The 25,000-nt window shown below is 37.2% G+C and overlaps 2 protein-coding genes and 1 pseudogene across 3 annotated transcripts in view; 1 reads left to right on the forward strand and 2 right to left on the reverse strand.

The window, feature by feature from the left end:
• The window catches only part of LOC149104122 (acidic mammalian chitinase-like), a 6,622-nt pseudogene extending 3,951 nt beyond the window's left edge, over positions 1 to 2,671 (reverse strand). Inside the window, exon 1 of the transcript XR_016201890.1 lies at positions 2,419 to 2,671. The product of XR_016201890.1 is annotated as an acidic mammalian chitinase-like (transcript). The remainder of the gene's footprint in view (positions 1 to 2,418) is intronic.
• A 12,603-nt stretch (positions 2,672 to 15,274) lies between these two features.
• LOC149104123 (dihydrofolate reductase-like) lies at positions 15,275 to 22,167 on the reverse strand. Its single transcript, XM_089274225.1, has 4 exons — positions 22,081 to 22,167; positions 21,188 to 21,330; positions 19,023 to 19,149; positions 15,275 to 18,086 (listed from the first exon to the last, which is right to left on the reverse strand). Exons 1-4 carry the CDS (start codon positions 22,165 to 22,167, stop codon positions 17,817 to 17,819), a joined length of 627 nt encoding a protein of 208 aa, XP_089130351.1. The 3' UTR covers positions 15,275 to 17,816.
• On the forward strand, positions 15,327 to 17,622 carry LOC149104124 (uncharacterized). The gene is made up of 3 exons (XM_089273064.1): positions 15,327 to 15,422; positions 16,939 to 16,996; positions 17,130 to 17,622. The coding sequence occupies exons 1-3, from the start codon at positions 15,360 to 15,362 to the stop codon at positions 17,474 to 17,476; spliced, it is 468 nt and encodes a 155-aa protein (XP_089129190.1). The 5' UTR covers positions 15,327 to 15,359; the 3' UTR covers positions 17,477 to 17,622.
• Positions 22,168 to 25,000: the final 2,833 nt, after the last annotated feature.

Genomic DNA, 25,000 nt, shown 5'->3' on the forward strand with positions numbered 1-25,000 from the left:
AATTACTACTGTTCTATCTTAGGATTCTATCAGCATTGCTCAATGTGTTATACAAGTTAAATTGCAAGCCATGAATATGAGCTATTCTACCAGTTGTTTTCGGTTCAACACTGGAATGTGGTAGAAAGTTATCTACAAAAAGGAAGGTTAACGTTGCAAAATAATTTTTCAAACCCCTAGCCCCGGAGAAGAACTGGCTCAAAACGCGAGCCACGTCCTAAAGAGCCTGTCATTTGTTTTCTACCCACAAGATCAAACTGTTCTCAGTTGCTTGGTGTTCCTTCATCTAGGTCTAAAAGTGTTTATATAATAACCCAAGTTATTCTCGCATTTTGATTGGTTCTCGCCTATGATCTATTAGAGGACAGACGCACGATTGACGTCATCATTTCAAAGTTTTTCCCTCTGTGTTTTAAAATGGCGGAAAGTTTTGAGAATTTAGATAATATTTTACATGACTGGGCAAAAGACAAGGTACAAGAAAGTCTTGTCCAGGCATTGAACAGGTACCAGAAGAATAGTCTAGTAGGAAGAAGAAAGATAAAGCCGTTTCTGTTTTAGAAAATGTCTCAGAAAAAATACTCGAGCAGTCTCAGTCGGCAGTCGAGCGAGACTAAACCAAACACAAAATTGTTCTTGGTAAGCCGAGAACCATTGCTTTATCTCGAATCTAACAAACCCAATAAACAAAATGTTTATGAGATTAATTTATTTAAAACATTGCACTTTTCTCAGTCTCAAAATAATTGTCGATACAGCGATTGTGTGGAATAAAACATCAAAACCACGTCTTAAAATCAGTGAAATTAAACACATAACCTTGCTTTCCGATGCGAATGTTCCGGTCCTTTTCAGGGCACAGTAGCGAGCAAAGTATAACTCACTACAGCTCACGGCCAACTGTATCGCGGCTAAAAGGTGTCTCCGACACTATTTCAAACTGATTTGAGAATCACCAACCACAGAGGACACAAATTTCCACCATCACTAACGCTTCTTTCATTCAAAACTCGAATCGAATGGCCTCCAGGTTGACCGCAACCGCAAGTTTTCCGAGCGTAGTTTTTCAACTTCTGCAATATTCGAGGCCACATCCAAGGTTTCGGCTCACGGGGCTGCTCTGATGACAAAAATTGACTTGACTTATCCAGCATTTTCTTTAAGATTTGTAGATTTCGCAGTTCAATTCTGCTTTTGCTGTAAGTTTTCATTCCACGAGAAGCGACGCGCGAGTCAAGTTTGACAGTGGCGTGATTTTCCTGGACCAATCACAATTCTTTATTACGCATAGCAACCAATGAGATTGCTTGAATTTGTATAGACAACAGATTACGTCAAATGGCTTTCTTTCGTGTTTGCCAAAGTGGGCAAAGGCCGGCTTTCGAGTTATGTGGAAAGATTTTGAAACAAAATAAAGCTTTATCTTTAGTAGTTTGTTTCGTTATTATATAAAACAAATAGATTCCATGTTGCCGTGCGTCTGTTCAGTAATAGATCACAGAAGACGTCAAAATGTGGTAAGAACATCAGTGACACACTCGGCTATCGCCTCGAGTGCCACTTTTTTGTTCTTACCACATTTTGACGTCATCTGTGGTCTATTACTGAACAGACGCACGGCAACATGGAATCTATTTGTTAATTTGACACTCCGAAATTTGCTAGTTCCGTAAAGTCAAATTAGCATGCAACTCTTCGTGTTCATTGACATCTTTATAACTCTTTAAGGGCTGTGAGCTAACTATTCAGTCATTGTTTGAACCTTTATAACCTAAATGGACCGGCAAATTGTCGATCCCGGCCTAAATATAATTATACAACGCGGCGATCTCCACTGGCGACCCGCACTTCGAAGCGGAAAAAAATATGTACTTCGCAGCCGTCCAAATCGTAGCTAGACTCCGAATTGTAATGCTAGATGATACAGATCTTTCATTGAAAGTTCTTGTCCAGTTTTGATAAAATATGAATTACAAATAACCCGAAAATGTTTTGACTGCCCTCGAAGCTCAGTCAAAAGTCTCTTGAGTGTTTTAGCCCGGTTCCCGAGGTGACGTCACTGGTAGCCCGACCCAGATCCCACTTTGCGCGGTCGTGAACATAGAAATTTCATGTTTAAACGCCTGTAGAAAGGCAGGGATTTTATCAATCGAGATCATTTTTTCGCTGAAGTAATCGGGAAAACTAGTAGATTTTATTAAAGGAAAAAAATTTGGAGGGTTAGAGGCACTTTGAGGATGGAGCAGATTAACATGGATTACAAAGGACAAAATTGAAAAAATTTAGGCTAACATTTTTAAGGTACGCAACCGTGACGTAGCTCCCTTAACCCTCAACGACCTAACCCAAAGCTTATTCAGCAAGTCAGCCTACTTTCAAAGGCCTCTGTTTAACTCAAAATACTGAAGCATGTCCTACCTTAGCTTGAAAATTGGAACTTGAGACGGTGGATGAATCCGCAATATCAAATATTCTCTTCAAGTACTGATGAAGGCTGCAAGACACACTCTTGTTTATTCCCCATAGGCCGCATAATTTATGCGTTTTTGAGAGGCGGTTGCCTTTTAGAATATGAACAATATACACGTGAAAAACATTCCTACATGTTGATCTGGCTACATTGACTACAAAATTATTAACTGTCTGGCGGTGTGCTTTTATAGCTGTTTATTTTCCAATCTTCCTTTGTAGGGGAGGCTTTTAATTTCGAATCTCCCCCTAGGCTAAATGAATATTTTAAGTTTCATCTCTAAACAGCTTCATGATATTTTTAAATTCCGACGTCCTTATTTCAGTTCTCTTCTTACATATTTTTGCTTGACAAAAAAAGAGTTAGTTCTGTAAGCCCAAATGTAACAAAGATTTCACACTGGATAAATAGATTGCACAAGAGCTAGACGTAAAACCCATCCATTTGGATTCCCCAGTTGTTAGTGGTGGAATTTCCGTTACGTTACCTAAGACTTATCGGTAAAAGACAATAATTTTACTTTTTATTAAATAATGTAAGTCGCCGGGTCTCTTTCTCACAAGGATATCCGATGGGTTCTCGGTATAAATATATTCTTAATGATGCAGGTGAAGTAACCAAACTTCCTTACAAACCCGAGGAAAGTCTTTTAATCAGTCTGCTTTAAAGTCTTGGGTGCAGCCATGGATTCTTTCTCCGGGGACGAATATAAATGTAAGGAAAAATGATTCGGAGCAACTGAAAATCACGAGAACTGTTGTTAAAGGCCGAATTCCTAGAGTAAGCTGTCGCCTTTGGATCATGTGATAAATAATACCTCTTTGGGTTTGTTTTGATAGTTATAGCTTTGTTCTAGAAGGTTTCCGGTGCTATAAACTTATTGACAATATTTTTACTCGTAGTGATTATGAAACAGCTGCCAGTAATTGTTTTGTTAACAACCTTCTTACTAATGCTTTCAAAACTCGTTGAAAGGTTTCCGACATTCTAGTTTTTTAATAATTTTTGCGTGGAGAGTATTTTCATCTTATTAGTTTTGAGCGGTTTTGTAGTTTGAAAAGAACCTCTCGATTTTGCTAGTAATGCGGCAGGCTTTTTTAGTTTTTTTTGTCGGTACATTTTTGTTATTAGTGTTTTACTGCTAGTAAAACGCTAATAACAAAAAAGCGCGCGATATGTCCATGTTTTTAAGACAAGTTGAATAAATATTTGGGGGAAAAGTGAGACGGGGCAAACAATGAAACTGGTTTCTTTATGTTACCTTGCGTGAAACCACTGTATCGATACTGACGACGTAAACAAAACTATTAACTATAAATATTACTTCTTACTTAAGGACTGCGCTCTTAACAGGCTTTTCTCAACAACTGTTTTGAAACTGAGGCGTCGTTTTCAAGCGGTTCCGACATTTACCTGTAGTCAATAATTGGAGCGTTAAAACTACGTGTATTTTGAGTAGTTATGAGCATACGTGAGCGTTTTACTGAAAATAAAAATATTTACAGTTTCCCTGGCATGCAGGATAAACTTAGCCAAACTAGGTGGACTTAATTTTAACAGTGGTTTTATATTTGTATGTTCTTTTCTTTTTTGTTCAGGAGTAGAACGTTTTCAGTGTCTTTCCAAAGCAATAGATAGCCGTTCCGATCCCTGCTACTTCCATTTTAATTTGGAAATACATATACCGCAGAATTCCGAAAGTAATGGTCCCTCTGAAAATAACAGCTCCCCGAAAGAACGTACCTTTTGAAGCCCAAAAGCAATGGTGCCCCGAGAGACTACTTTTTTCGTTTTTGGCTTTCTTGTGACGTTGTGAAAATTCTCAAATCAAAACTAATGATACTCAAAAGCTTTTCTAGATGATCTGAGTCTTGGTTGCACAATGTTCCTAGATATCACTATCGGACAAAAGTCTTGGTACAGTCGAACCTGCATTATCCGGACCTCGATTATCCGGACTTTTTTCTCTGGTCCAAAATTTTTCATGAATATTAATTAGTTGTGATCTTGAAAACTCAAAGTCGCAAAAAGCCCAATAATCCTTTGAAAAGACTGTTGAAACAGCGTATTATCCTGTGCGCTTTTCAAAATTTGCAAGTGCGACGAGACAAAGAAATAGTCTGATGCGTTCAGCTGATATTTGATTGGCCTAATTGTTTTGTCACCAAGAGAATTTCATGCTTAATTAGTTCCTTCCGCGTGGGTTATATAAACACACGAGCGATCGATCGTAAACTCAAATCAAAAACATGTCTACGAAGCGAAAGCGAGCCGTTCTAACAATTAAAGATACGCAGGTAACTATTTCACGTTTGGATAAAGGAGAGAAAGGAAAAATTTAGCTCAAGAATTTGGCATCAGCAAGCAGCAGATCTCTGACAAACGGAAGAGCAAAGACAAGATCCTAAAATTTACAGACAGCATCGAAACAAGCGAAGGATTAAAACCAAAGTCCCTGATCAAGCTACAAGTCTTAATTTGAAGCAAATAAACTTGCTTGAACATTTTAGACCTTTGTAAATACCTGAACTGAAGGTTTTTTATTTGTAAATAGATACAGGGTTTGTAGATTTCACAATTAAAATGATGTTCTCTTTGCTGTATACCTTTTGTTTACATTTCTATCTCATTAATAAACATGTTTTCGATTATCCGGACTCTCGATTATCCGGACTATTTACCGAGGTCCCGACGAGTCCGGATAATCGAGGTTCGACTGTAATTTCTTTCTTATACGTTAAGGCTGATTTCCAAGTCAGTTGATATTGTTCACTTTACATGTATTACGGTACAAGTCCAGAAATGGTCAAGCCTAGATAGGTGAGCAAGAGGTTTTACTTGTTTCATGTAAAGCACATTTCAGTCACCTGTTGCCGAGTACAAACTATCGAACGCATGATGGGTCGATTAAGTAGACCGTTAGGCGCCCTTGAAAACAATTTTTGTATTATCTCTTTAGTGCTATATAACTCCATTTGTTCATGTCACAGAACGAAAAATACTTAGAAACTGGTGAAGAGGTAAAAGCCACTGGTATTAAGAGCAACTACTATCAAACACAGATAGACCGGCTTAGTGAGGCCGAATTTGGTTTAATGTCCAATTTATGCTGCGTACCTCTTTATATTATTCAAAATATTACTCTTTCTGTTCTTTTGAATACGCTAGTGAACTTTACGGGCAAATAAAATGGCTTTCTCTTATTCAGTTTGCCACGTTTATGATATTTGGTCATGTTTGCTTCTCTGACAACATTTATAACTCTTCAAATGTTTTCAGAGAATGTCGGTCAATTTACGAAAAAAATAAATTCCTTCTGACTATTCAAAATATTTAAAAATTACGGGCACCGCTATGAAAAGCATGGTGAAAATACCTACTTGCACTTGTTTTGATTAGTGTCGTTTTTGTTAAAAACTGAGACCCACTGCTTAGTCAGTGTTATATGTAAAGTTCTCATAATAAATTGATTTATTTAAGGCTATGTTTAAAAACACAGCCTTATCGACGAACTAAGAGGTTGTGCTTTTAAACACCAAAACCTATATGCCAACATGTATTATCTTGTGTGGAAGAACTGTATCGATACTAACGACGGACACAAAACATTTAATATTACTTTTTGTTTAATTAAGAACCGTGCTCATAAGAGGTGTTGAATTATAATCACATTCTCTTACAATTGTTTTGAAAGGCGTTGTATTCAGAGGGGTTCCGACATTTACCTGTAGTCAATAATTTGAGCGCGAAAGCTATGTTTCTTTTGAGTAGTCATGAGCATTTGAGAGCTTTTGGTTGAAAATAAAAATATTAACAGTTCCAAATATTTACAGTTGGTGGACTTGATTTTCAGAGTGGTTTTATATTTGTATGTTCTTTTCGTTTTTATTCAGGAGTAGAACGTTTTCAGTGTCTTCCGCCAGCAATATATAGCTGTTGATCTCCATGCATTTAAATTTTGAAAAACTTATATGTCGAAAGAGGTGGAGATGAACTACTCGTTTGGACAGCTGAAAGCAATCTTCCATACTCTATTTATTTTTTGTAAGAATATCGATGCTGAAGTTTGCGAAATGTTAAATAGATTTTAAGAATTAACCCGAGGCTGAGATTTTAAAAAGAATACAATTATGTGTGTTGAAAATTTGCGTACAATGAAATTTTATCTTTTTAACTAAACCGTATAAAATACTTCCTTTCTCTAAAAAGCGCGCAGAACTAGCCAAGAGACAACAAAAACAGCGCTAGCCGTATGTTCGATGCTAAATTCATTTCTGCAAGAGATTATAGCCTATAATCTAAGAACATTCACAAGAAAATGTTCAGTCCAGAATAGATAGAAAAATAAGAATATTCAGCCTGGACCGAAAGAAAGGTAGCTGCTGATGCTGTGTCATTATACTTAAAGTGTCGTCAACGTATCTCTTGTAAAATGAAGCCATTTTGCCTTCATGAACCAGTTGGTCTTTGGTGGATGCTTTGAGAAGATCTGCAAGGTCCATTCTGCTGAGGTTCAAGTGGTGTGTTTCACTGAACCAGTTATTCACAAACGCTATATCGGCGAGTATCTGTATTGCTTCCTCTAAGGGCACGTTGGTAAATAGCGTGAAGAAATTTCGCGGTTGTTGTACAAGGAGATGGACACACACACATAATTGTATTCTTTTCAAAATCTCAGCCTCGGGTTAATTCTTAAAATCTTCTTAAGATTTTGCAAACCTCAGCCTCGATATTCTTAAAGAGAGTATGGAAGATTGCTGTCAGCTGTCTAAACGAGTAGTTCATCTCCACCTCTTTCGTCATATAAGTTTTTCAAAATTTAAATGCATGGAGATCAACAGCTATATATTGCTGGCGGAAGACACTGAAAACGTTCTACTCCCGAATAAAAACGAAAAGAACATACAAATATAAAACCACTCTGAAAATCAAGTCGACCAATTGTAAATATTTGGAACTGTAAATATTTTTCTTTTCAACAAAAAACTCACAAATGCTCATAACTACTCAAAAGAAACATAGCTTTCGCGCTCAAATTATTGACTACAGGTAAATGTCGGAACCGCATTGAAAACAACGCCTTTCAAAACAATTGTAAAAGAATGTGATTATAATTCAACGCCTGTTATGAGCACGGTTCTTAATTAAACAAAAAGTAATATTAAATGTTTTGTGTACGTCGTCAGTATCGATACAGTTCTTTCACACAACATAATACATGTTGGCATATAGGTTTTGGTGTTTAAAAGTACAACCTCTTAGTTCGTCGATAAGGTTGTGTTTTTAAACATAGTCTTGAATAAATCAATTCATTATGAGAACTTTACACATAACACTGACTAAGCAGTCGGCCTCAGTTTTTAACAAAAACGACACTAATCAAAACAAGTACAAGTAGGTATTTTCACCGTGCTTTTCATAGCGGCGCCCGTAATTTTCAAATATTTTGAATAGTCAGAAGGAACATATTTTTTCGTAAATTGACCGACATTCTCTGAAAACATTTGAAGAGTTATAAATGTTGTCAGAGAAGCAAACATGACCAAATATCATAAACGTGGCAAACTGAATAAGAGAAAGCCATTTTATTTGCCCGTAAAGTTCACTAGCGTATTCAATAGAACAGAAAGAGCAATATTTTGAATAATGTAAAGAGGTATGTAGCATAAATTGGACATTGAGCCAAATTCGGCCTTACTTATAATTACCGAGCTGGTCTATCTGTGTTTGATAGTAGTTGCTCTTAATACCAGTGGCTTTTACCTCTTCACCAGTTTCTAAGTATCTTTCGTTCTGTGACATGAACAAATGGAGTTATATAGCACTAAAGAGATAATACAAAAATTGTTTTCAAGGGCGCCTAACGGTCTACTTAATCGACCCATCATGCGTTCGATAGTTTGTACTCGGCAACAGGTGATTGAAATGTGCTTTACATCAAACAAGTCAAACCTCTTGCTCACCTATCTAAGCTTGACCATTTCTGTACTTGTACCGTAATAAAGTGAACAATATCAACTGACTTGGAAATCAGCCTTAACGTATAACAAAGAAATTGCAAGACCTTTGTCCGCTAGTGATATCTAGGAACATTGTGCAACCGAGACTCAGATCATCTAGAAAAGCTTTTGAGTATCATTAGTTTTGATTTGAGAATTTTCACAACGTCACAAGAAAGCCAAAAACGAAAAAAGTAGTCTCTCGAGGGACCATTACTTTTGGGGTTCAAAAGGTACGTTCTTTCGGGGAGGTATTATTTTCAGAGGGACCATTACTTTCGGAATTCTGCGGTATATGTATTTCCAAATTAAAATGGAAAGAGCAGGCATCGGAACGGCTATCTATTGCTTTGGAAAGACACTGAAAACGTTCTACTCCTGAACAAAAAAGAAAAGAACATACAAATATAAAACCACTGTTAAAATTAAGTCCACCTAGTTTGGCGAAGTTTATCCTTCATGCCAGGGAAACTGTAAATATTTTTATTTTCAATAAAACACTCACATATGCTCATAACTACTCAAAATACACATAGTTTTAACGCTCCAGTTATTGACTACAAGTAAATGTCGGAACCGCTTGAAAACAACGCCTCAGTGTCAAAACAATTTTTGAGAAAAGCTTGTTAAGAGCACAGTCCTTAAGTAAATAGAAATATTTATAGTTAATAGTTTTGTTTACGTCGTCAGTATCGATACAGTGGTTTCACGCAAGGTAACATAAAGAAACCAGTTTCATTGTTTGGCCCGTCTCACTTTTCCCCCAAATATTTATTCAGCTAGTCTTAAAAACATGGACATATCGCGCGCTTTCAGTAAAACGGTAATAACAAAAATGTACCGACAAAAAAACTACAAAAAGCCTGCCGCATTACTAGCAATATCGCGAGGTTCTTTTCAAACTACAAAACCGCTCAAAACTAATAAGATGAAAATACTCTCCACGCAAAAATTATTAAAAAACTAGAATGTCGGAAACCTTTCAACGAGTTTTGAAAGCATTAGTAAGAAGGTTGTTAACAAAACAATTACTGGCAGCTGTTTCATAATCACTACGAGTAAAAATATTGTCAATAAGTTTATAGCACCGGAAACCTTCTAGAACAAAGCTATAACTATCAAAACAAACCCAAAGAGGTATTATTTATCACATGATCCAAAGGCGACAGCTTACTCTAGGAATTCGGCCTTTAACAACAGTTCTCGTGATTTTCAGTTGCTCCGAATCATTTTTCCTTACATTTATATTCGTCACCGAAGAAAGAATCCATGGCCGCACCCAAGACTTTAAAGCAGACTGATTAAAAAGATTTTTCTCGGGTTTGTAAGGAAGTTAGCTTACTTCTTCTGTATCATTAAGAAAATATTTATACCGAGAACCCATCGGATATCCTCGTGAGAAAGAGACCCGGCGACTTACATTTTTTAACAAAAAGTACAATTATTGTCCTTTACCAATAAGTCTTAGGTAACGTAACGGGAATTCCACCACAACTGGGGATTCCAAATGGATGGGTTTTACGTCTAGCTTTTGTGCAATCTATTTATCCAGTGTTAAATCTTTGTTACATTTGGGCTTACAGAACCAGCTCTTTTTTTGTCAAGCAAAAATATATAAGAAGAGAACTGAAACGAGGAGGCAGGAATTTAAAAATATTTAAGCTGTTTAGAGATGAAACTTAAAATATTCATTTGGTCTTGGGGGACATTCGAAATTAAAAGCCTCCCCTACAAAGGAAGATTGGAAAATAAACAGCTATAAAAGCACACCGCCAGACAGTTAATAATTTTGTAGTCAATGTAGCCAGATCAACATGTAGGAATGTTTTTCACGTGTATGTTGTTCATATTCTAAAAGGCAACCGCCTCTCAAAAACGCATAAATTATGCGGCCTATGGGGAATAAATAAGAGTGTGTCTTGCAGTCTTCATCAGTACTTGAAGAGAATATTTGATATTGCGGATTCATCCACCGTCTCAAGTTCCAATTTTCAAGCTAAGGTAGGACATCAAACTATGCTTCAGTATTTTGAGTTAAACAGAGGTCTTTGAAAGTAGCCTGACTTGCTGAATAAACTTTGGGTTAGGTCGTTGAGGGTTAAGGGAGCTACGTCACGGTTGCGCACCTTGAAAATGTTAGCCTAAATTTTTTCAATTTTGTCGTTTGTAATCCATGTTAATCTGCTCCATCTTTAAAGTGCCACTAACCCCAAATAATTTTTTTCCTTTAATAAAATCTACTAGTTTCCCTGATTTCTTCATCGAAAAATTATCTCGATTGATAAAATCCCTGCCTTTCTACAGGCGTTTAAACATACAATTTCTATGTTCACGACCGCGCAAAGTGGGATCTGGGTCGGGCTACCAGTGACGTCACCTCGGGAACCGGGCTAAAACACTCAAGAGACTTTTGACTGAGCTTCGAGGGCAGTCAAAACATTTTCGATTTATTTGTGATTCATATTTTATCAAGACTGGACAAGAACTTTCAGTGAAAGAACTGTATCATCTAGCATTACAATTCGGAGTCTAGCTACGATTTGGACGGCTGCGAAGTACATATTTTTTTCCATTTCGAAGTGCGGGTCGCCAGTGGAGATCGCTGCGTTGTATAATTATATTTAGGCCGGGATCGACAATTTGCCGGTCCATTTGGGTTATAAAGGTACAAACAATGACTGAATAGTTAGCTCACAGCTCTTAAAGAGTTAAAAAGATGTCAATGAACATGAAGAGTTGGTAATTTGACTTTACGGAACGTGCAAATTTCGGAGTGTCAAAACACTTTTACATTCAAGTATTAATTTCGCCCGAAATAGAAGTTAAAGTGCGATGCAGTCGTACTCCACTTCTGCCTACTTCTTCAGATCACTGATTGAAAATGGTTTTAACATAAGAGATAAGCAGAGATGTCAGCAAACAATATTCGAAGGTGAGGTAACTTTTAGCTTCGCTATTGTCGACCGACCGTAGTATATGTATATTCGATTGGGTGTCTGGAAAACCCGGATAGCGAATAGCGAATAGTCCCGAATAGTGCGAATAGTCTCGAATAGTGCGAATAGTCTCGAATAGTGCGAATAGTGGCGAACAGTCGCGAAAAGTGGCGAATAGTGACGAATAGTCGTCAGTAGTCACCGCTTTAGATCTAATATCCAGCGTTAATTAATTATCCAAATAGGCAACAGAATTTCACTGAGTTTATTACCTTTTCTTCTCCGGACTCAAGCTAGTGGGCTGTCCATCGCCGACATTAAGAAAACAGAAAACACAAGGATAACCTAATAAAGACGTATTTACGCTTTTACAGCAGTTAAAACAGAAGAAATTTCGTTTAGAAACACCTTTTGTCCTGATAAGCGTCTGCGCTTTTTAGCGCAAAGAAAACCTATCCTAAGTTGCTACGAGGTAAGGTGCGAGATACTGGGTACCCTATTTGTTACTATTTGCCACTATTTGCCACTTTTCGCCAATATTCGAGACTGTTGGCCACTATTCGCACTATTCGTACTATTCGCTATTCGCTATTCGCGACTATTCGCTGTTCGCTATTCGCGACTATTCGCTATTCGCTATTCGGGTTTTCCAGACACCCTATTCAATTACTGCGTACGAACACTAGCTACGCAAATTTGCATATTCCGTGCTAGTGAAATCATGGAAAATCCTTCGACAAGATCTTGAAAAGAGGTGCAGCATACTTTCAGTTAAATGAATACATTTCTACTTCACTGTTATTTTAAATGAAATGTCCTTTTTACGCACGCTAATAACCTGGGAGTCCTCGACTTATTAGTTTGCGTTTCGGTTGACTGACAAGCGCATTCTTCTTCAGCACAACAATCTCCGTCGGTAGCTATAGGGTCGAATCGAAACGACGGAAAATATATAGTTTATTTTTTTGGAATTGATCGCTTGCATTACGTATTTAGTTTTAGCCAATTTTTAGAAGGTTTGGCGTACTGAACAGGTTAAGATAGTTGTATAATCAAGAAATTCGAACATAAAATATAAATTCACTTTTTGCTAGGCGTCGTTCCTGCCGTCGCAGACGTGACTGCTTTTAAATGTCCCTAATTAATTTTAACAGACCGTAGTCCACCCGTACTACTTGGCGACTCGTGTGTTCCGGAAGAACGGTTCATGTTTTCAAAGCCAAGGAGAAACATTTTAAAAATATCCACATTGAGAACTCCTGTCGTCTGACTTTTCAATTTGTTTCGGGTAACGCCTTCCAAAACGACAGATCAATGTAAAGAAACTATTTGCAGAATTCTTAAAATTAATTTAGGGTAGGTTTCGATCATTGTAAACTTGGCGTTTTTATACGACAGAAATAAAAAAAAACAGACCAGCGAAATGACGATACATATCGTTTTACCATGTAGCGTGACGTTTAAGATAGAACGTTCGCGGGAAAATTCAGCCAACTTTCTGTGAGGATTGGGCGGGTTTGAAGTGTTTACACACCTAAATAACAATATCACATTTTAAATATTCTACCATGCAGTCTAAGAATCTATTTTAAACAGATATTTTGGTTAATTTTGACGGAAAGTCGAAACAGAGGGATTCTATTTACAAAATATTTGGCGGAAAATATTTCTTACGTACTTTCCAAGACCATTTACACCGATATAATTTTAACTAAACTGGTTATTGATAAAATGATTAAATTCCTTGATGAATATTGCGCTGTCATCCCTGAATTAGCTCTTTGAAAAGAAACGATTGTCACCATTGCACCGGGAAGGTGAAAACTAAGAACCAAAAAAACTTGATCTAATGTGGAAAGTGGTTATTTTACATCATAACCAGTTAGTAATACCTTATTGTTTTATGAGAGAAACATTTCATGACTAAGCTTTGTACGAGCACACAAGCTAATATGTCAAACTGATGTCTTTCTAATGTCAGAGTCCGTAAATAAAGATATATGAAAGATGGGTTGGTATTTTTCAATTTATTTCAATCAATCAATCTATTGTTACTTTGAAACTGGTTATTACCACTAAGCAATGGACGACAATTGAGCGCAATTTCGAGAACATTTTGCGTCTCAAGTCTAATCAAAAGAATTTCTGAACAGAAAAAAATAATTCCCTTGCTTAGTCGACCCCACTGGGTAGCCGTTTGTTCTCTTTTGTTTAAAATCAAGGTCTTTGATTGTAATTTTTTTGCTCAACCTGATTAACCTTAATTTCGAGTTTTGGAATAAAAAAACGTTTGTTAGTCGGGAAACTATTTCTGGTTGGTCTTACGCTTGTTAACATTTTTCTTATTATGGTGAATTTCCAGTTTTTCTCGCTCGGCAAAAAATTTTCATTAAGTAAATATTATAAGGCCCACCCTAGACAAATGTAGTTGGGCATGCGCTGTTTCCAAGCTTAACAGATGCAGACAGGTGCGGGCAGTTGTAACACGAGCTTTAAATAATACTTTTTTAATTAACAGCTGCCAGTTTCAAACTGATTTGTTTGATGTTCAGGACTTCTTAAAAGGAGACAAATTCACAGTTAACATTCAGTTCTTTACAGACAGCTATCCTGTTCGGAAGGTTTCGCCTATCGAGTAAGACTGACATCAAACGACTACATCAAAAGAGAAGACTCCAGCTCATTAAGTTTTGTTGTTTGTAGATTTTACCTTGTTAGCAGCTGTGTTATCACCTATATGTTACCGTAATATTTGCCTGTGATTCCATGCCCACCCCAGGCAACTGGAAAAAAGTTTCCTTTTGAAGGGCCTTCCTTTCTTTTTCTTAGAACGCAAAGGCCGAATAGTTTAGATGGCTAGGTGGGACCGAAAATCTAAAATCTCGATCTGCGAAAAATGTTTCAATGTCGATATTTTTTGCGCCTGGTTATTTTCTTGTGATAAAACTGATGGGCGAAGATGGAATACGATCAGCATAACTGAAAAAAGTGCTATTAAAATATTTCTATAGCAGATAAGGAAAGTATTTCAGACACCTTTTCACGTAGTTGTGCAAACTCATCACCGTACTTTAATTTAGAACGCGCAATTTGATGTAGCAGATCGTTGTCGTTGGATGGTGGCGTGGATTTTTACTCTAAGGAATTTCTGATCACGCGGGGCCAATGTTGGCCATGAACATTTCTTGCCCCAGGCGGTGGACTTCCATGTAAAAAAGTCGGGACTTTTCGTCGGAACATTTGAATTAAGCCCTAAAAGAGACTAGACTTCAAAGGACGATATCTAAAGAGAAAAGAGAGTGTAGTAAGTTTTACTGTTAGCAAATTTTACATAGTTAGCACCTAGGAATTATCATGATATTTGCCTGTGATACCGTGCACCGACCCCAGGCAACGGGAAGAAACAGTCTCTTTGTAAAAATCCTTCCCTATTGTTTCGTAGAACAATGAGGCCCCCAGGCTTGAAATATTTTAGATGGCTAGATGGGAATTACAATATCCATAACCTCTGTGAGAAAACGTTTAAATCTTAATATTTTTTTCACTCTTCCTTCTTAGTTAGATAAAACTCTAGACAAATGAAGGGCGACGATTTTATATGGGCATTATTTTGGGCGAGTCCGCGTAACTTAAAAAAAGCCCGTATTAAAAAAAATTCTAAAGTAGAGATTAGAAGAAGAATCCAGTTACCATTTCCCTTAGTTTTAAGAACTCAGTACCGTAGTTGAATTTAGGATGCGCAATTTGATCAATAAATCTTTCGTAATTGTAACTACGCGTAAAAGTGTCTCATTCCTTGTAGATTGCACATAACGCCAAGTACCACTGACCAAAAATTTTAATAACCAAGTAACACAATAATCAAGCAGTGTATTTCCTAAATGATTTTATTACATTATTTCGATATTCCTTCCACTCAGTATCTTGGGACCTTGTGTGTGAAAACTTCAAATCATGTTGCGACAAGCTGCTTTGCTCATCTGCCTTCTCATTGTTGGAACAGAAGCAACGCACAAGGTAAAAAAGAAGCTTAAATATTAGTCTGCTTATTGTTTGTTCCCTTCTGAAAAATTTATTGACGATAAGGAAGTTCCAAAATGTGGAAAACGGTTTCAGATACTTGTGTTTCTTTGTATTATCTTATTGACGTTCGATAACCATTCCATTCGATGAGATACGAGCGTAATTGTGAGCTCTTTCACAAATGGTTGTGTAAGCGACGAATATATTGATCTTGATATAACAAAGAGAAAAATAACATAGAGAATGCACTGGTCATCGAATACGTCGTTACAAAACACACACGAAACCGTATTTTCTTTTAACACTGTTCTTCATCTGGTTGCTATTAAGAAGACAGCGGGAAATGTGTAAAATTGCAAAAATAACTTCACTCCTGTAGTGAAACTACAAAGAATAATTATAAAATGAAATACACAACGCACTTGTTGCGAGATAAATATTTCTTTACATTATATTAGAAAACTCAAAGGACCGAATATTTAAACGAAGTTTAGGCTAGACCTGGTTTTTGACTAAATCGAGGTTTAGACAAGGCCTGCAAAGACAACGGCTAGGCGTGGTCTAAATCGCATTATTTAAATGCAGTCGAGCCGCATTCCGCGGAGACCACGTCTAAGCGTGGTTTAACTAAAATTTCTATTGTTTTCCAAAAACCGCGTGTTCAGAATTTTGACGAGGCCAGATGAAAAAATGGCTTCAAAATCTCGAAATGCAAATTTTAGCCAAGAAGAAAAACGTCTACTTGCCGAGCTCGGGAAGCAATATTTCGATATAGAAAACGAAGGATATGACAATGTCAGCTTAAAAAGGAAACAGTCATCGTGGGAAAAAAGTTGTGCAAAGTTTCCACACCGGAAATCCAGATGGTAACAAGCGCGATATGAAAGCAATTCAGGGATGTTGGAAGCGCGTGAAACTGCAAACGAAAAAGGAATTTGATGAGCAACGGAGGGAAAGCAAGAAGACAGGTGGTGGTAAAGCCCCGGCTTCACCAAATGGTATTAGTAAGCTGGTTGCTGACCTTATTCCAGCGTCAGTGAATCCACTGGAAAATCTTCTATTCTTCTAAAGGGTTAAGCCTATCCCGCAAGTCTCGGATTCTTCGAGCACGTCGAGTATTAGCCCATTGCTGTAGGCGTCTAAATCTCAAACTTCCATCCATGACAAAAACCTTCACTAATAAAACGTTAGACTACCGTCTAAACCTACTCATGACCGCAACATTAGCAACTCTAAGTTGCTAATGTTTGGGAGGCTGTGTTTAGACTCCGTTTAGGCGGAGTTTAAGATAAGTGACGTTTAAATAACCCGGTTTCCCGGTTGAAACCCGGTTTACACCAAGACCCTCTTAAACGACGCCTAAACTTCGTTTAAATATTCGGCCCAAAGAGTCCAGAATCAAGTTTTGTGCCTTACTACAAATACTGATTAATAGCAACTTCTTTACACTTTGCCCATTCCTTGACTTTCTTTCAGAAGAATAAATACGATGTTTTCATTTACTCCCTAGATAACAGGACAGCTGGCAGGGAATTTACGCCAAACCATGGCTTACGCGTCCGGTGAAGGTAGCTTGTAATAACCACTTATTTTCGTAATTACACGAAACAGTAAATTGGCTGGCTGGCTTAATTTTCTGTATCCAATATACATGCCGGGTAGATAGATAATTTTTTCATGCAATATGTTTCAATTTGGCAGTAATCACCGATTTTGACGAAGACGGAACTTTGATAGGACTCTCAACTAACAATGGCAGTCTGGAAGTACATAAGAGTGGAACCTATTACATCTACGCCCAAGCGTTTTTTGAAGCCTATCCCCAAGGAGGTTCCTCGCATAATCGCGTGGCTCTCGCTGTAAATGGCGAGACAGTCTCCTTGCTTCAGAATTCGCTCGGACCTGACTCCGACTACGGCAACCGGTTTACTGGGGCGATAAAGAAGCTGACTACAGGCGACCAAATCAGCTTGATGGCTGTGTTTCCTAGCAAGCTGTGGATGGCAAAAGCACACACCTTTTATGGAGCCATGATAATCTTTGATTAATCGAGTTGTGTAAGGCAACTCACGTATAAAGCTATACCGTGAGTATGTCTCGGGAAAAATAAAATTAAGGTGAAGGAAATAATGGTAGAAGTAAACTATAACAAAACATGTTGAAAAGAACGAGGAATAAAGGGATTCAAAATCAATTTGTGTCATATATTTTGTGGTTTAATGAATATAAAATAGGTATATACTGTTGAAAAGCTCATCGTTTTGTCATTCCTCTTTACGTCAAGTGTGTTCAGTTTTATAAAAATCATTGCCGGGATAGCTTTCCCTCTTTGATTGGAGTCTTGTTAAACGACTTCAGTCCCCGTTAATCTAACCGGATACTCGGCCATTATTGTCTGCAAATCCCGAAAATAAGACGTTGACAACAGTAGTTACGGAAAACGTTTCCTTTGAATGGTAATGAGACGAAACCGTTTCTTTTTAAACTTACCAAAATTGTCAAAAACGTACCTTGGAGTGGGCAACAACAGTGATAAATCACGTACCTTAAAAGTCTATAAGTATTCTTGTTGAAGGTTGGAAAAAAGGTGTCTGACTCAAATTCCTTGTGTATTTCCGTCAAGTATATTCTGCAACAGTAGGTAGACTCTATCGCTTCCTGAAAGCAAACAAAGAAATGCAAATTTGATTAAATTATATTCCCAAAAGTAAGTAGTGGAGTGTGGCGTGATTATGAATTTACAGATAGCGGTTGCCATAGTTGTGTCTACGGGCTAATCTCGCTCTTGAGGTTAATTTTTAACTGTATCTAGACATATTCATATGAAAAATGCACTACATAACTATAAATATTCACTAAAACTATGCTCATTTCACAGTACATGAGAATGACATTTTCAATTCAAAAAAAAAATGTCTCTTCTTGGCTACAGTTATGCAAACCTGAGGGGGGACCCCATATAAAAAGTTTGGGGGTGCTTGTTGTACGTTTTAGGGGTTAAAAACGCAGTTTTGGTACCTCTCAGGGTGTTCAGCCTCAAAAGGTCCACAGCGCGAGCTTTTGCGGTATCTTTTAGGGTATTGAGCCAAACAAATATGACAGGAGATGATGTTTTGTTTTAGAATTGGTACCTCTTGGGGGTGAAAAAAAATTTAAGCCACACCCACTAAACAGGATCTTGGTAGGTTACTTCTTAGGGGTTCTTTTTTAAAATTTCCGATGAGTACCCCTCTCCTTTTTGTATGAAAGTCCCCCCAGGTATGCAACGTTTTTGAATGCTATACCATGATATATTCCATTTCTACGAGTCATTTGTATTTTCTCGGTCTACAAACGAGCCTTTAAGCCTGTGTATATACTGAGAAAATTCAAATGACAACATGGCATAACTATATTATACCATGCCATAGAAAATAGAGTGGTCAACACAATCAATGTGACACACATGTGGCATATGATTGGAAGGTTGGATGCAATACTGTTGAATACACAACAGCTTTCATGTATTCTGATTGGCTGTATTTTGTAAGACATGGTATAAAGTCTCATATCTAGTGTGCTCTCGTGAAAAACTGAAGCAAACAATGTATTTACCCTATACACTTCAGTGCCACCGAGCACAAAAATTTCTTCCACTGTATCATTAAAAGGAGAATTAGATAACATTTGCACTGCTGATGAGACACTGTCACAAACATGATGAGCACCACAAGGAGGACACCTAATTAATATACAGAAAATAATGAGTGCAATCAATAACGTATTCAAAGGGTAATTGCCATTTTTGACAGGACTGGCATTTATAGGCTGAGTAGTAGGTGTTAAATGGGGCAGGGTGAGAAGATGGATGGAAGGAGGGGGACCAGGAGAAAGGAAGAACTTCCTTCCCCCTATTCCTTGCCTTTTTTGCCTCCCTACCGCTTCCCTATTTACCCCTGCAACACAGGCTAGGTATTTTTAAAGATATCTGACCCCATTAGGTGACGGTGGAAGAAGGTAGGGGTAGGTTGTAAATTTTCCCATAAAAATTGTGATTGGATGATCATCACAATTTCAATGAAACTTTAACAAGAGCTCCCTTGTGTGGGCACTACTCAAAAATGCCTTAGTTAGAATCGAAGAAGGTAAATTGTACAGTATCGGAGGAGCATGTTTTCCCACCAGTGGTCAAGGGGGCTAGCTCATAAGCTTAGTTCCTGTGTGCCATTCTATATTTGCAAACTTGACCAATAGGTTTATTTAAGCCAAGTGAATTTTCCTCCAAGATTTATTGGTCACTTAGAACTTATTTTTCAATAATATTTGTCATGAATTGATTATTCCCTGACCAGTCTAGCCACTAATTATCTTCTCTATAACTAGGAGTTAATTATGATGAATAATTGTTGTAAGTAATAAAATTAGTTACAATTGAAAAATGGCTAACAAGAAGATCTTTTTGATCTTATAACCGCACTTTTAAAATTTAACTATTTTGTTAATACTACAGTCACAACGCAGTACACATTCCAAAGCAGTCCTTGATGATTCATTGATTACTGCAAACACATCACTTGATCAACACAAACTGTGTTATAACTTATTGCACCATCACTCTTAACATTTGTGAAATTGATGATGGCGTAATGGTCTTAATCTGGAAGTTCGCTTGGGATATGCCCATGAATGATGCAAAAGGAAATGAGTGTCACACTATTAATAATCCTTTTAATAAACAGCTTTCTTCCCGAAAAGTCAAAATTTAACTTGTTTGTGCTTTGAAGTGGTCACGCAAGTCACACAATCAGAGGGTTTACGCTATCCATGGCTAATTTTAGAATGGTTGTGTTTTTTCCCCTAGCACTGACTTAAACGTTGGAAGTTCTGGCAAGCTCTTGGTTACCTCTGCAAATATTTAATTTTTCTTCAAATCTCTTAACTCGCTGCCATGAAACAGCCAAAGAATTCACTTCATTTGCCGAAACCCACAAGAAATACTTGCAAAATTGCAAATAAATTAATGACCATCGCTTCTGGTGAAATAAACTTGCAAAGTAAACACGATCTTATTTGTCACGTAGCGAAAATGAAAGCTGCAATGTCAGCGCATTCCATGGCTGACGTAATACCCTTTTTTTAGCGTTTTTAGTGTATTTATTATTTCCCTTTGAATCCAATGCTTCGATAAAACCAAAAAAAATATATTTTACGCACAAATAAAGAAAACAATATCCGTAACATTGTCCTTGTGGTAATGTTAAGGTTGCGTGATTCAAGATTTGGCCGAGAGGAAGTTTGGGTCTGGTCATCGACCCAAAAAAAACACGGGTAGAACATCAACCACGCTCAACCCATGGCCATGCGGTTAATAAACAGCTGGTAGATAAATGTTGCTTGCTAAAAATCTTCAGTTTGACACCATTTGAAGAACTAAAAATTGGGTGAATGGTTATCTCCCTTCAAGGACTAATGGCCCAAGCACATTCAAGCTATCAGTACCTGCAAGATTCCTCATGATGGTGAATTGACCACAACAGGAGCCACAACTGCAACTGTAACTGCACAAGGGTTCCAGAAAACATATACAGGTGTACAACCAGCTAAACCTTACCCATCATAACTTGAGCACTGCATTTTAATTTAACTGCTTAGTTAGTGTTCTACTTTACAGCACAAATCTTTCTAAATGAAGTGTATTTTAAAATGAACAGTCATAAAAAACAAAATACATAGGCCTAATTGAAAACAGTAAACTCCTAAAAGTCCATCAGAGTACTTACTTTAGTGTTTTACTGATGACAACATTAAGTCTGCCTGGGAGGGGTTGCTGAGTCAGATCAAGAGATTCCCAAGTTTTTCTCCCCAACAATACAGCATTCCATTTACCTATTAAGAAAGCAAACCATCCAAAAAAGAGTATTAACTAAGTTATTACAAAAGCCAGGCTGTATAATACCAATGAGCAATTAATCACTGACCCCAAGAGATAAAATGATAACAACACCACTAATAACTAATTAAATAAATTTGAATGACCATACACCTTATTCCAATATAGCGGCCAATTTATTATTCTTTTGTTTGCATGTTAATTAGCCCTCTTTGCCTCATTTTCACTTCAAAATTCTTTTGTATTTTGTACATGTTGACGAGGCAAAGAGGGCTAATTACTATGTAAACAAAAGAATAATAAACTGGCTGCCATTTTGGAATCAGGTGCATACATTCACACAGTATTAAAGACATAAACATTGAGGTCAGACAGAGGAAACAAAACTCATGGTTTCTTGCAGGAGCAATCATTATTATGCGTTTGCCATACCTTGGGACTAACAAATCTTTTTGCTTTTGAATTTTATCCAACATGATATCTGGCAACAATGAAAACATTACCAACCAAAAGGTTCTGATTAGATCAGTAAAATAGTTTTACATGTTGACAATTTGTCTGCAAACATTTCTTAGACATTCTCTATATTATAAACAAATGAATTTTTCATGTATATGTTTGGCATATTCAAATAGAGAATCAGCTCTCAGACACTGACATGCACTAAATAGATTTGTGTACTCAGTTCATCAGTAAATTATTAATTAATTTTTGAATAAACACTGTTATTTGCATCACTAAATTTGTGGTTGCCTCCTTGAGCTTCTTGACCAGATTTTGTACCAGACCTACATTTAACCTACTGCTGGGACCAAGACCAAGGTTTAACCTACTGCTCCCTACTAAGGGAGTTTTACAGTTTTGAGACATGTCACATGATACATTCTCCTTGAATATCAGGCTTGTCAGAAGCCAGTGGTTTCATCTCTTTCAATTATTGTTTTTTCATGGGACAGGGAATAGGAATGGCAGACTAAAAGGTCAACATTAAGGGTCCTGGCCGTGCTAAAATCAAATTCGGTCAATTTATGGGCTTAATACAGAGTCTTCTGTAACAATTCAGTTGTGAAGGTTCTCTCATCTCAAAACTGTCAAATCACTACTGTTTTTTAGAATTAAATTTCCCTGTTTCTGTAATTGTCCTGCATTCTTCAAGTTACATGTTCTTGCATGTATGTAGTCATAAAAAAGTTCCCTGTTGTCAAGCACTGGGATTATATTAATATCCCCTCCAACAAAATCTACATAATGTTTCCTTGGTTTGTTTTCCCACAAGTTCAATGGCCTAATTGTATTGACATTACCTTTATCTTTGACTTCTGTTGTAATTCTCTGTAAAAACTCCAAGTCTGTCCCACATTTAACAAAATAATAAAATCTAATACTTGACTAAATAATTTTGCATTACATCTTTAATTTTAAAAGGTCTAGATAGCAGCAGACATGTAAAGATTTTAAGGAAAACGACCAATTTTTTAAGTTTGCAAGACATGTTTCGACAGAGCTTCTGTCATCTTCAATTGAATGAATGATTACAAATCAAGTTGAATAATAAGTAGGCAAAAATGCTAATTAAGACAAATAGTAACAAAAGAACGTGAAAAGGTGTAAGTTAAAAGGATAATTTTAGATTTACATGGTGTAATTGCTGATTGAGGGAAGGTAGTTCTTTTTGAATATGAATAGCCTCCTTTATCTTGAGTTGAAAGCTGGTAGTGGCGTGATCTAAAATATGAAAGTAGTCTATTGAACACAATGAGTGACAACGTTCAGAATTCTGAAGATGTTTGAAGATGTGAGAGGCCCTATCAACGGCTAAGTGCTCACGTACGCGTGTGGAAAAATGTCGGGAGGTTTCGCCGACATAACAGGCATTACAGCCCGCACATGTAAACTTATAAACCACACGTGAACGAAGCCCATCGGGGATAGGGTCTTTCACACCAAAAAGGTTACCTATCTTGAAGGAAGAAAAAACTAATTTGATGTCTAAATCATTACAATAGCGCTTGTGTCGAATCTGCTTCTGAGTGATGACAGAAAAATGGCCTATGTATGGCAGCTTAAAGTAAAACGTGGGCGAGGTGGTAAGGGGGTAGCCCTTACCTCCTCGCCCACTTACCTATTTTTTGACTACATTAACTCTAGGCACCCCAACATAAGGTTTACTATGGAAAAAGAACTTAATCGCAAATTACCCTTTCTAGATGTTCTTATTGATAATAGTGACACTAATTCCTTCCTAACTAGGGTTTACCGTAAGGAAACCTTTACTGGGTTATTAACTAATTATTTTAGCTTCACCTCGTACTCATACAAAGTAGGTCTCATTAGGACTCTTGTTGACAGGGCCTACAAGATCAACAACACTTGGTTGGGGTTACACGAGGATATAACCAAGCTTACTGAAATTCTCAAAAAGAACCTTTTCCCTGCCCATTTAATTGAAAAAGTGGTTAACCGTTACATCACTGGGACCCATAGCAATCATTGTCCCCGGGGCTACCCCCTTACCACCTCGCCCATGTTTTACTTTAAGCTGCCATACATAGGCCATTTTTCTGTCATCACTCAGAAGAAGATTCGACACTTAATCAAGCGCTATTGTAATGATTTAGACATCAAATTAGTTTTTTCTTCTTTCAAGATAGGTAACCTTTTTGGTGTGAAAGACCCTATCCCCGATGGGCTTCGTTCACGTGTGGTTTATAAGTTTACATGTGCGGGCTGTAATGCCTGTTATGTCGGCGAAACCTCCCGACATTTTTCCACACGCGTACGTGAGCACTTAGCCGTTGATAGGGCCTCTCACATCTTCAAACATCTTCAGAATTCTGAACGTTGTCGCTCATTGTGTTCAATAGACTGCTTTCATATTTTAGATCACGCCACTACCAGCTTTCAACTCAAGATAAAGGAGGCTATTCATATTCAAAAAGAACTACCTTCCCTCAATCAGCAATTACACCATGTAAATCTAAAATTATCCTTTTAACTTACACCTTTTCACGTTCTGTTGTTACTATTTGTCTTAATTAGCATTTTTGCCTACTTATTATTCAACTTGATTTGTAATCATTCATTCAACTGAAGATGACAGAAGCTCTGTCGAAACATGTCTTGCAAACTTAAAAAATTGGTCGTTTTCCTTAAAATCTTTAATTTTAAGATCAAAACATTAATTCTACCTAATTAGCTCTGAGAATTTAGAGGTGAATCAATCAAGACCAGAAATAAATACTCCAAAGAGATTTTAGAAGTCTTCAATGAATTACTAAGAAGCCAGAGATGCAAACAGAAAAAAATCTAATTACTTGTGGCTGGGGAGGGCCAGAGTCTAGTCCTTAATTGTGAAAGTATTTTGCAACATGTAAGTCACAAGATTTATTTGTACCAATAAGATTCTATTATTTCACTAGGTATTGCCTGATCTTCGAAGACATCAATTAAATTTATTTCAAAGCTGAGCAATAGCAATTAGTAGCAATCAAGTTTAGTAGTTTTTAGCTTCTCATCCACCCACCCTCCAGGACCTCCCTGGTTAAAATCTTTTGGTGGATCCAATACAAGATACATTATCCTAAGAAATGTTTTGGATCCACTTGTGTAAGATTACCCCCTCCCCCAGGGGATCATATAGGATTCTGCACAAGAAAGCCTGTGGAGGCTCGATGCTGTAAATTTCCAATCAAGATCCTAGACT

Source organism: Orbicella faveolata, unplaced genomic scaffold (assembly GCF_042242905.1).
Source record: "Orbicella faveolata isolate gen_17 unplaced genomic scaffold, um_ofav_v1 contig_35, whole genome shotgun sequence".
Lineage (NCBI taxonomy): Eukaryota > Metazoa > Cnidaria > Anthozoa > Scleractinia > Merulinidae > Orbicella > Orbicella faveolata.

Coding starts and splice junctions, on each gene's coding strand:
- LOC149104123 (XM_089274225.1), bottom strand. CDS start 22,167: ATGTCTCAAAACTGTAAAACTCCCTTAGTAGGGAGCAGTAGGTTAAAC. Junction 19,150..21,187: donor GTCATCAGTAAAACACTAAA/GTAAGTACTCTG, acceptor TATATTAATTAG/GTGTCCTCCTTGTGGTGCTC. Junction 18,087..19,022: donor GTGGCACTGAAGTGTATAGG/GTAAATACATTG, acceptor GTTTGCTTTCAG/GAAGCGATAGAGTCTACCTA.
- LOC149104124 (XM_089273064.1), top strand. CDS start 15,360: ATGTTGCGACAAGCTGCTTTGCTCATCTGCCTTCTCATTGTTGGAACA. Junction 15,423..16,938: donor GAACAGAAGCAACGCACAAG/GTAAAAAAGAAG, acceptor TTTACTCCCTAG/ATAACAGGACAGCTGGCAGG. Junction 16,997..17,129: donor GGCTTACGCGTCCGGTGAAG/GTAGCTTGTAAT, acceptor TCAATTTGGCAG/TAATCACCGATTTTGACGAA.